This window comes from Canis lupus, chromosome 14 (genome assembly GCF_003254725.2).
Source record: "Canis lupus dingo isolate Sandy chromosome 14, ASM325472v2, whole genome shotgun sequence".
In the NCBI taxonomy this organism is placed as follows: domain Eukaryota; kingdom Metazoa; phylum Chordata; class Mammalia; order Carnivora; family Canidae; genus Canis; species Canis lupus.
In genome coordinates this window covers 13,260,006-13,272,967 of record NC_064256.1, presented here as the reverse complement: position 1 = coordinate 13,272,967, position 12,962 = coordinate 13,260,006, and the positions used below count along the sequence as shown (strand labels likewise).

At 37.4% G+C, this 12,962-nt stretch overlaps 1 protein-coding gene across 7 annotated transcripts in view; it reads right to left on the bottom strand.

The window, feature by feature from the left end:
* Positions 1 to 12,962, bottom strand: part of CROT (carnitine O-octanoyltransferase) — a 57,925-nt gene that overhangs the window by 30,243 nt on the left and 14,720 nt on the right. For all 7 annotated transcript variants that reach the window (XM_049093499.1, XM_025471502.3, XM_049093500.1 and 4 more), the window contains 3 exons: positions 11,442 to 11,550; positions 1,108 to 1,201; positions 28 to 153 (listed from right to left, as the gene is read on the bottom strand). In XM_049093499.1, the coding sequence (XP_048949456.1) occupies positions 28 to 153; positions 1,108 to 1,201; positions 11,442 to 11,550 (329 nt within the window). The remainder of the gene's footprint in view (positions 1 to 27; positions 154 to 1,107; positions 1,202 to 11,441; positions 11,551 to 12,962) is intronic.

Sequence of the window (12,962 nt, the reverse complement as noted above, 5' to 3'; positions counted from 1 at the left end):
AAATACAATAGCAAGATAGTTAAGTACCTGAGAATAATTTCCTGGTGTTACATGTGGACTGCTATCCTCTATGGAATATACCAGTAAACTGCTCTGAATTTTTTCTAACATAGTCAAGTTCTCTGGATCAAGACTAATTAAATATTCGCGTGCCTAATGGATAAAGAAAGATTAAATGTTACAAATTAAATACATCCAGAAGATCTCAAAACAGTTCTTTAGAGAAAAATTTCATTAAGAAAAGTATAAACTGCTATCTGAAAATAGAGCATTGCTATGAAACATTTCATAAGCCAAAATGGTATAAAGCAAAGAAGCAATTACTATTAATTTATATGGAAAAATGTTTGAACATTTCCAGGCCCAAAAAATAACCTCCCTTAGGCTTTACTGATAAAGTAGGACACATCTTGGTAAAGGATGCACAAAAAAAGTGAGATAAAGCACAGAGGCTCAGAGACACAGATGTTCAAAAGCTTGATGCTGAGAAACTGAGCATTAGCTCCTGAGGGTAGCATTGCGTACCACTCTTGCTGCTCACAGAGCATGCAGTGAAAAACAAATGCTGAACACTATTTTTGCTTTTTGCCTTTTTCATAAAAACAAAAGTACTAGTGTAGGCCCTTTGTGAAAGTGGCATAATGTAAACTTTCAAAGTGGGGGATACCTGTACAGTTAATAATGCTATATTACATATTTGAAAATTGCTAATAGAACACATCTTAAAAGTGATCACAAGAAAGGAAATGTGTAATCATACGAGATGACTGATGTTAACAAGATTTATTGTGATCATTTTGCAATATATATATATACAAATATCTAATCATGTTGTACACCTGAAACTAATATAATGTTATGTCAATTATATCTCAATTAAAAAAAAAAAAAAAGAGGGGCATCTGGGTGGCTTGGTTGGTTGAGTGTCCAAACCCTGATTTCAGCTCCGGTCATGACCTCAGATTCATGGGCTCAAGCACTGCCATCAAGCTCTGTGAGCAGTCTGCTTGAGATGCTCTCCTTCTCCCCTCTGCACTTCCCCCTGCTCGTACATGCCCTCTAAATAAATAAACTAATTAAATAAAGTCTTAAATGAAACTATATAACCTTAGCCCATTGAGTTCGCTCCTCACTAGTCAATGCTGCTATCCCAGGTCCATCAGGTTCACTATGGCACTTCTTGTGAATGTATGCCAATTGCCTTAGGGAAGATTAAAGAAAGTATTTAAAAAGAGCATAGGCAAGATCACTAGTTACTTTCAGTCTTTAACAGGTCATAATGTTTATCAGTACTTATATAAATCTTTTGATATATTACCCAAAGAAAGGGATTGTAATCTCAACAGCAATTGGATTTCCCACACCACATCTTTTTTTAAAAAAGAAGTATGTGGCCTATTAATGCAAATGTATTTTTGACAATAACTTAAGTAAATAAATTGGATACTTGGCTAGAATTATTTATACTTTCAAAATGTACCTGTACTTCTGGAGTCCAAGTAAATATCTCTTACACAGTAAATACTCCATACAATAGAGAACATGAAAAATATTCTGATAAATAATATTACAAATATTATGCATATCTTATCTAACTAAAAAAAATATGCATATATATTTAACATAGGAATTACTCTATATCTGATTAATACTCTTGTGTAACCTCAAAAACGGAGTTACTATAGTCAATTTAAATGTTTCGACCTTTACTGTTGTTACTTACTTATGATCTTTATATTTTAAAGACTCTATTAGATAAAAACAAATTATTTCCTCCAAAACTACTCTATTCTCCCAGTCTGATGAGTTTCATGTGTCTTTAAACATATGACAGGGAAATAACAGGGTTCTCCAATAAAGAAATACATACTCATCAGAAAAAAATCCACAGAGGCTTAGCAAAGCAACAAAAGCATAGACAACACAAAGAAAAACAGACAAGTGAGATTATATCAAACCAAAAGAGTTAACACAGTTAACAAAATTAAACAACCTGCAGAATATGAAAAGTATTTACAAGCCATATATCTGATAAGAGGTTAACATCCATAATATATAAGGAACCCCTACAACTCAATAGCAAGAAAATCCAAAAAACCTGATTAAAAAGTAGGCAATGGAACAAAGAACACATAAAAATGGCCAACAAGTAAAAGACAAAATATTCAACATGACTAATCACAGAAATATAAGTTAAAAGCACAACAATCTATCACCTCACAGCTATTTGGATAGTTATTCTAAGAAAGATAAGAGGGGATGCCAGGTGGCTCAGCGGTTAGGCGCCTGCCTTCGCCCAGAGTGTCATCCTGGAGTCCCGGGATCAAGTCCCACATCAGGCTTCCTGCATGGAGCCTGCTTCTCCCTCTGCCTGTATCTCTGCCTCTCTCTCTCTCTCTCTCTCTCTCTCTCTCTCTGCGTGTGTGTGTGCGTGTCTCTCATGAATAAATAAATAAAATCTTAAAAAAGATAAGAAATAAGAGCTGGTGAGGATGTGGAGAAAAAAACTCTTGTGCACTGTTGGTGGCAATGTAAATTGGTGCAGATACTAAGGAAACTAGTATGCAGGATCCTCAAGACATTAAAAATAGAACTACTTTATGATCCAAGAATCCCATTCTGAGTATATATCCAAAGGAACTGAAATCAGGACTCTAAAGAGACATTTGCACCCCCATGTTCACTGTGGCATTATTCACAAAAGCCAAAAGGTAGAAGCAACATAGCTATCTGTTGACAGACGAATGGATAAACAAAATGTTTTATACACACACACACAGGATGGAAAAGAATATTACACACCCTTAAAAGGAGAAGGAAATTTTCACAGCTATTTCGATGGTTATTATCAGAAAGAGAATGGGAAATTAGGAGAGCTAACCTTGTGGTGATATGTGAACAGAGATATATGGCATGACAGAGAATGCTTTTTCAAAAATGGAAAAGACATAAAATGGCATTCCAAATAGAAAGCATGAGTACATGCAAAGATTACATATAATATGAAGTGTTTTAAGAATTGTTAACACAGGGGTTTCCTAGATGGCTCAGCGGTTTAGTGCCTGCCTTCAGCCTAGGGCATAGTCCTGGAGTCCCGGGATGGAGTCCCACATAAGGCTCCCTGCATGGAGCCTGCTTCTCTCTCTGCCTATGTCTCTGCCTCTATGTGTGTCTCTCATGAATAAATAAATAAAATCTTTAAAAAAAATTGCTAACACAGAGGATGTTCCAAAATAGTAGAGGAGTAGCAGACATTAGTTTTCTTTGGTTGCAAATATTCAACTAGACAGCCATTAAATTATTCTAAAAACCTGTGAACTCAACCCAAGATCTAGAAAAGAATTGCTACAATTCTAAAATAGAAAACAACCACTTCCTGCAAGATAGAAGGTGCAGAGCAGTGAATCCAAGGTGATCTATGGGAAGATACAACACAAGGAGAGGGAGCCCCCCCCCAGCCAGTTACTAGAAAGTGACAGAGCAGCAGAGCAAAATCCGAACTGTCAGAGCAGCTCCCCTGAGGATGGCCCTGCCTGAAAGGCGCTCAAGTGGCGAAGCAGGTCAGAATCCTGGTGGGACAGCGTGGTCTCAGGATCTCTGGGGTCACAGGAAGACTGGGGGTGCCTGAGTGCTGCAGAGTTCCCAGGCACCCACCCAGGGAAGCCGGCTGCCATCAGCGAGCCCATAGCTGGGCTTTCAGCTTGGGCTTGCCATAAAGCATGAACCACGGCACCTTCTGGCAACTGCTCTCCAAAGCAGGGGCCCAGCAAGTGGCAGAACCACAGCGATACCTCCCGACCTGCCCCCAGGAGGAGGGGCACAGGTGCACGCCACGGGGTCCCCACGATTTACTGAATGGAACCAGGGTCACGTGCCTAAGACATAACCCCTCAGTCACAGCCTAGGCGAGCACAGAGGGTAGACGGAACCCAGGGAGACAGGACGGACTGACTGCTTTTCCCTGAGGGAGCACTGAGCAGTGGGGCCCTGAGCTTTAGGCTCCAGGGCTGGAGACTGGGAGGCCCCCGGGCTCACTCTCATCCTCTAAAGCAGTGCAGGAAGCTTTCAGGGAACAAAAGCCACAGAGAGCAATTCTGTGTGGCCCCTGGCAAGGGCGGTGCAGTTCTGCCCTGGGCAAAGATAACCTGAGAATCAGGGCAATAGGCCCCTCTCCCTGAAGACAGCAAGAACTCTGAACTAAGACCAAGTCTGGGGGATCCCTGGGTGGCACAGCGGTTTAGCGCCTGCCTTTGGCCCAGGGCACGATCCTGGAGACTCGGGATCGAATCCCACGTCAGGCACCTGGTGCATTGAGCCTGCTACTCCTTCTGCCTATGTCTCTGCCTCTCTCTCTCTCTCTCTCTCTCTCTCTGTGTGTGTGTGTGTGTGTGACTATCATAAAAAAATAAAAAAAAATAAAAAAATAAGACCAAGTCTGGGGATCATTGACAACTGCAAAACTCCAGTGCTAGGGAAAACAGTACACAGAGTTCTCAGATTTTTCCCTGTAATTCTTTACCTTTTACATTTTAATTTTTGGTCTCTCTTTCCTTTTAAACTAAATTCTTATGTTTATCAACTCCTTTTTTTTTAGGGGGGGTCTTTTGTAACTTTCATTTTTACGGTTACATTCTATCATTTCATATCTCATTTTATTTTTGGAGACATACGGTTTTCTTTCTTTATAATTTTGGGATGTAGTTCCTTCTAACAAACAGACCAAAATACACCCAAAATCTAGTGTATGGCGCTGTTCTCTTCATCTATCTAAATGCTGTCTTTTTTTTTTTAATTTTCATTTTTACAGTTACATTCTATCCTTTCATTGTTTTTAATTTTATTTTCATACATCGATAAGTCTTTCTTTTTTTACAATGTTGGGATCTAGTTTTCTAACAGAACAAAATACACACAGGATCCAGTGTGTTCCTCTTTCTGCTCACCGGTCTGATTACATTCTCTTTTTTAAAAATCTTAATTATTATTATTATTTTTTGCTTTTTTTTTTTTTTTTTTGGTTTCGAGTCTCTTCTGATTTGTTTACTGTATATTTCTCCAAGGTCATTGTTGCCATTTTAATACTTTGCTCTCTCGTTGATCTATTCTTCTCTAGACAGAATGACAAGATGGAAAACCCATCTCAAAAAAGAGAACAAGAGGCAGTACTGACTGCCAGGGACCTAATCAGTATGGATATAAATGTCAGAACTAGAGTTCAGAATAACAATTATGAAGATACTTGTTGGGCTTGAAAACAGCAGAGAGGACATGAGAGAATCCCTTTTTGGAGAAATAAAAGAACTACAATCTCATCAAGTCAAAAATCAGAAAGACTATTAATGAGATGCAATCAAATGGAGGCTCTAACTGTTAGGATAAATGAAGAAGAACAGAGAATCAGTGATATAAAGGACAAAATGATGGAGAATAAAGAACCTGAGAAAAAGAGAGAGAAACAACTACTGGATCACAAGGGGAGAATCTGAGAGATAACCTTGACCATAAAGCAAAAGCACATTAGAATAATTGGGGTCTCAGAAGAAGAGGAAAGAGATGAGGGGCAGAAGGTATATTGGAGCAAATTAAATCAGAGAACTTCCCTAATATGGGGAAGGAAGCAGGTGTTCAAGTCCAGGAGGCACAGAGAAACCCCTGCAAATCATTAAAACTAGGTCAGCACCTTGACGTTTAATAGTGAAGCTTGCAAATCTCAGAGCCAAAAAGAAAATCCTGAAAGCAGCTCAGGACAAGTCTATAATCTACGTAGAAACATTAGACTGGCCGCAGACCTATCCCCAGACACCTGGCAGGCCAGAAAGGACTGTCATGATATATTCAGGGTGCTAAATGAGAAAAATATGCAGCCAAGAATACTTTGTCTAGCAGGGTTGTCATTCAAAATAGAAGGAGAGAGAAAGGGCTTCCAGGACCAACAGAATCTAAGAGAGTTTGTGATCATGATACTAGCCCTGCAAGACACATTAAAGGGGATCCCTTAAGTGATCCCAAGAGAGCCCAAACCAACACAGATCAGAAAGGAACAGAGACAATCCACAGAAACAGTGACTTTACAGGCAATCCAATTCTCTAAATTTCTCCTTTCAATTGTTACTCTGAATGTAAGTGGGCTCAATGCCCCAGTCAAAAGACACAGCGTATCAGATTAGATTAACAAGCAAGACCCATCAATATGCTGTCTGTAAGAGACTCATTTTAGACCCAAAGATACCTCCAGGTGGAAAATGAGGGCATGGCAAACCATTTGTTATGCTAATTGGCATCAAAAGAACACTGGGGTGGCAGTCCTTATATCAGACAGATTAGATTTTAAACCAAAGACAGTAATAAGAGATCATACTTAAAGGTCTATCCAGCAAGAAGATCTAACAATTGTAAATATGTATGCCCCTAACATGGGAGCAGCCAATTAAATAAACCAACTAAAAACAAAACTCAACACATCGACAATAATACAACAATAGTAGGAGACTTTAACACCCCACTCACTGCAATAGTAGACTTAACACTCCACTCTTCATCTAAGCAGAAGATCAACAAGGAAATAAGGGCTTTGAATGATGCACTGGACCAGATGGACCTCACAGATATATTCAGAGCATTCCATCCAAAAGCAACAGAATACACGTTTTTCACAAGTGCACATGGAACATTCTCGAGAACAGATCACATACTGGGTCACAAATCAGGTCTCAACTGGTACCAAAAGACTAGGCTCATTCCCTGCATGTTTTCAGACCACAATGCTTTGAAACTGGAACTCAATCACAATAGGAAATTTGGAAAGAACTCAAATACATGGAGGCTAAAGAGCATCCTACCAATGAATGAATGGGTCAACCAGGAAATTAAAGAAAAATTTTAAAAATTCATGGAAACAAATGAAAATGAAAACAGAACTCTTCCAAACTCTTGGGATGCAGCGAAGGCAGTCCTCAGAGGGGAGTCTATAGCAATACAAGCCTTTCTCAAGAAACAAGAAAGATCACAATACATAACCTAACCTTACACCTGAAGGAGCTGGAGAAAGAACAGCACTTAAGGACTAAACCCAGCAGAAGAAGAGAATTACTAACAATTAGAGTAGAAATCAATGAAACAGAAACCAAAAGAACAGTAGAACAGATCAATGAACCAGGAGCTGGTTCTTTCAAAGAATTAATAAGATCGACAAACTCCTGACCAGACTTATCAAAAAGAAAAAAAACTCAAATAAATAAAATTGTGAATAAAAGAAGAGCGATCACAACCAATACCTAGAAATACAATTATAAGAACATATTATGAGAAACTATATGCCAACAAATTAGGCAATACGGAAGAAATGGATACATTCCTGCAAACTTATAAATTACGAAAACTGAAACAGGAAGAAATAAAAAACCTGAACAGACCCACCACCAGCAAGGAAATTGAAGCAGTCAACAAAATTCTCCTGACAAACAAGAGTTAAGAACCAGATGGCTTCACAGAGGAATTCTACCAAACTTTAATAAGAATTAGTACCCATTTTCTGCAGCTGTTTCAAAAAATAGAAATGGAAGGAAGACTCCCAAACTCTATGAGGCTAGCATTACCTTGATTCCAAAACCAGACAAAGACCCCACCAAAAAGGAAGATTGCAGACCAATATCCCTGATGAATATGGATGCAAAAATTCTCATGAAGATACTAGCCAAGAGAACCCAACAGTATATTAAAAGCACCGTTCACCACGACCAAGTAGGAGTTACTCCTGGGCTGTAAGGGTGGTTCAACATCTGCAGATCAATCAATGTGATACATTACATTAATAAAAGAAAGGACAAGAAGCATAGGATCCTCTCAATAGATGCAGAAAAAGCATTTGACCAAGTAGAGAATTCTCTCTTGATTACAACTCTCCACAGAGTAGGGACAGAGGGAATATATCTCAACATCATAAAAGCCATCTACAAAAAGCACACAGCGAATATGATTCTCAATGAGGAAAAACTGAGAGCTTTTCCCCTAAGGTCTGGAAAAGGAAAGAGATGTCCAGTCTCACCACTGTTGTTCCACACAGTACTAGAAGTCCTAACCTCAGCAATCAGACAACAAAAAGAAATAAAAGGCATCCAAACTGGCAAAGAAGTCAAACTCTCACTCTTCACAGAAACATGATACTCTATTTGGAAAATCTAAAAGACTCCATCCCAAAATTGCTAGAACTCATACAGGAATGCAGCAAAGTGGCAGGATATAAAAATCAATGCACAGAAATCAGTTGCATTTCTATACACTAAAAATGAGACTGAAGAGAGAAAAACTAAGGAGCCGAACCCCTTTCTCTTGTTCTTGTAGATGTTATATGTAGAAGTCACAATATCCATTTAATTGCCGACTCATGCAGATTATCTTGGCAGGATTAATCATATTTTAAAAATTCTTTGGAAAGGAAAGCTTAAGACTGATTTTTCTTACTCCTTGAAGCTGATGAGGCATAGATTGGTAAGTTCCTTGTTGCTCTTCTCAAAATTTCTTGTTGTCTTTCTTGGCTGAATTCCTTTTCATAACCCTCCTTTTCAGAATTGGATGAGTAGAATGCTGTGAAGGGGGATCCCAAAGCCATAAGATACTTAGGAAACAACCTAATGAAATAGGCAAAGGATCAGCACTCAGAAAACTAGAACAATCATGAAAGAAATTGAGGCAGACACAAAGAAATGGAAAAATGTTCCATGCTCATGGACTGGAAGAACAAATGTTAAAATGTCTATGCTACCTAGAGTAATTTATACCTTCAATGCAATCTCTGTCAAAATACCATGGACTTTCTTCAGAGTTGGAACAAAAAACCCTAAGATCTGTATGGAACTAGAAAAGACCCCAAGTAGCCAAACAAACATTAAAAAAGAAAACCAAAGCTGGTAGCATCACAATTCTGGACTTCAAGTTCTATTATAAATTTGTAATCATCAAGAGAGTGGGGTACTGGCACAAAAATAGACCCACAGGTCAATGGAACAGAATAGAGAACCCAGAAGTGGACCCTCAATTCTATGGTCAACTAATCTTCAACAAAGCAGAAAAGACTATCCAATGGAAAAAAGACCATCTCTTCAACAAAGGGTGTTGGGAACACTGGACAGCCACATGCCGAAGAATGAAACTGGACCATTTTTTTACACCATACACAAAAATAGAGCCAAATTGGACGAAAGACCTAAATGTGAGACAGGAATCCATCAAAATGCTAGAGAAGAACACAGGCAACAACCTCTGTGACCTTGCTAGACACATCTCCAAAGGCAAGGGAAATAAAGGCAAAAATGAACTACGGGGACTTCATCAAGATAAAAGGCTTTTGCACAGCAAAGGAAACAGCCAACAAAACTAAAGGCAAACTACAGAATGGGAGAAGATATTTGCAAATGTCTTATCAGACATATTTGCAAAAGGCTGGTATCCAAAATCTATCAAGAACTAATCAAACTCAACATCCAATGAACAAACAATCCCACCTTGAAATGGACAGAAGACACAAACAGGCATTTCTCATAAAAAGACGTACAAATGGCCAAAAGACACAGGAAAAAATGCTCTACATCACTCGGCATCAGGGAAACACAAATCAAAACCACAATGAGATACCACTACTTTATAGTCAGAATGGCTAAAATGAACAAGTTAGGGAATGACAAATGCTGGTGAGGAGGAGGAGAAAGGGAACTCTCTTACACTGTTGGTGGGAATGCAAGCTGGTACAGCTAAGTCTGGTAAACTGTCTGGAGGTTCCTCAAAAAGTTGAAAATAGAGCTATTCTATTACCCAGTATTGCACTGCTAGGTATTTACCCCAAAGATATAAATGGAGTGCTCCGAAGGGAAGGGGCACCTGCACTCCAATGTTTAGAGCAGCTATGTCCACAATAGCCAAACTATGGAAAGAACCAAGATGTCCATCAGCAGATAAATAGATAAATAAGATGTGGTGTGTATGTATGTATGTATGTATGTATGTGTGTATGTGTGTGTGTATATGTATATATATACACACACATATAATGGAATACTACCCAGACATCAAAAAAATGAATCCTGCTATTTGCAAGAACATGGATGGAACCAGAGGATATTATGCTAAGTGAAATAAGTCCATCAGAGAAAGACAATTACCATATGATCTCAGGCATATGTGGAATTTAAGAAACAAAACACAGGATCATGGGGGAAGCAAGGCAAAAATAAAACAAGATGAAATCAAAGAGGGAAACATAAGAGGATCATAGGAATCATAGGAAACTGAGGATTGCTGGAGAGGAGGAAGGTGTGGTGATGGGGTAACTGAGTGATGGCCATTAAAGGAGGGCATGTGATATAATGAACATTGGGTATTATATAAGACTAATGAATCACTGAACTCTACCTCTGAAACTAATAATATACTAAATTAATTGAATTTAAATTAAAAATATATTGAAAAATAAAACCTTGTTCACACCCTCAAAAAATAAGTTTTAAACTAAGGAAACCAGTTTTATAAATGAAATATTAGGTAATGATTGAAATTATGATGAAATTATATACATTTGAAATATTTCCTTTTTTGTGTAGCTCTACATAGGAAATTATAACACCATATTTTATCTGTCTGATGCAGCATTTGTCAATCTTTTGACTTTTTCAAGAAAAATGAAGGAAGTTTAAGTTGCATAATGGGAGACAAATGTAAGATCTCTTTCCTGCTACTGTCATACACTTTTATTTCTATTTTTATGAATGAATAAAACATTAAATGAGATATTGTTGAAATTGGTTTGCCTTTAAGCAGCTGAGGTAACACTAAATAAGTTACTGCCATACTGTAAAAAAAAAAAAAAAAATGAATTGCTATCACAGAAATGGGATAGGAATAGAAGATGCACAAGGAGGAAAAGCCAGACACAAGGCTAAAAAGACAGGCAAAGGTCAAATTTAGACCACTGCTAAGGAACTGGGACTTTATTCTAGACCACAAAGAACCATTTAAGAACTTTAGCCAAAGGTGAAATAACCATCAAATTTAAATTTTAAATCCATAGACTGATAGTCACAGGTTATGTATTTAACTATATACTAGGTATAAAAAAAATACTTTTTTACAAATTTTTATGTGCATATAAATTCATTACAACAGATATGGAAGTATAGAATATATCAAACTAGTAAAAGTGATTAATTCTGGGGCAAAAAATGGAAATGATAATATTTGCAATTATTTTTCCTTTTCTAATATACATCTAGTACAAATAAAAATTAATTCAGACTAAAAATAAAATAATAGATTTTTTTTTAAATCAGCACACATAAAATTCTTATTTTTTAGCTTGTTATCATCTTATAAACAGGCAATTCTAAACATTTATTTTTTTTAACTCATGCAGAAGTTTAACACCTCAAGACTCAAGAAAGTAGTTTGAAAACCTGTAAATCTCTGGTGGGGTGATCAAACATCCTTCCTGTATTGTATCAAAGACAAAAACTCGGCCACGACAAAGCACTGTAAGGTGAGTTGGAGAATGTCCTTCGCTCTCTGGAAAAAGAAACAAAAACACAAACTAAATCTCTCAAAGTTAAACAAGAGTAAAACTGCATAATTACATCCAATAGAAGAAAATAATCCTTGCCCCAATACTTCATATACTCATCAAACATATATCAATAATAAGGTGAAGGACTTTCAATCATGATATAAATATACACTCTTGAAAATGTCCATGTGAAACATCCAAAAATCTGTGGAGTTTCAAGGATTTGTACACCTTGGGATTTGTACACCTTGGGATTTGTATAAATCCCAAACTACTGCAAGGCTTTCTAGTTTATTCATGGATAGGAATGACAAGGGAAAAAGGTAGCAAGGTATCCTGGAGAAGAACTCTTTGGGTTTATTTCAATGTTGATTGCTCATCAGATAATTGCAGTATTAACTAGCTATGATTTCTAAATAAAATAGTTTTCAGTTGAGAAAGGGCATTGTTTGCCTGAGTAGTAAGGAGAATGCCTTTTGCCAAATCTAGCTTTACTTAAGGTTCTAATGATACCTGAAAAGCCACTGATAACTGATTCTATGATTCTTTGGGCATGCCTTAACTCCCTAAAAACTACTTCTGTGCTGTAAATCTCAGACTATTCTGATTTAGCCTAATTTTTCACTTATTATTCCCTTTAACACAGGGCTTCTTATATGATCCCTGCACTTATCCCTTCCATCTAAATAAAAAAAAAAAGACAGAGAAGACATATACTACCAATGGAAGGAAATTTACTGGTTGATATTATGTACAAGGAACTGTAGTAAATGTTTCATACACATTATCTCATGGAATCCATCAACTATCAAGGAAACACTATCTCCTGATAGCACTTTTTTTCTCTTATATCCTATTTCCTCAAGTCCTAGTAGGTGAGGTATGTATTTTCCTTGTTCTTCATGGCTATTTCCAAAATATTTCTTCCCTCTTCTCCTTCAAAAACCGCTGTATCTTTCTACATTTAATACTATATCCTTTTTGCTGTCATTTACTGACCACATCCTATTCAAAATCTAGGGCTGGAAAAGAAAAAAGAAAGTAAGACTGATGACAAAATAATCAACAGATGTTGGAAAGGTGGCATGACAGAAGGGCATTACCTCAGGATGGGCCTATGTGGGGATATTTTAACACAAGGCTAAATGCAGTTAAGGAGTAAACCATAGAAATATCTTCAGGAAGAGAGTTTTAGGCAGAGGAAACAGCAAGTGCCAAGGCATTAGGACAAAATGAGATAGTTTGCTTTAAAAAAAAAAAAAAAGTCAGTACACTCATAGTAGAGACAGAAAAGGTTAGAATGGTAGACAAGCTTGGGCCAGTCTATACTGGCCACAGAAAGCATTTTCAATTTTAAATACGATGGGAAGGAAGCCTATGGAGGGTTTTAAGCAGGAGATTAATAATGCAATCT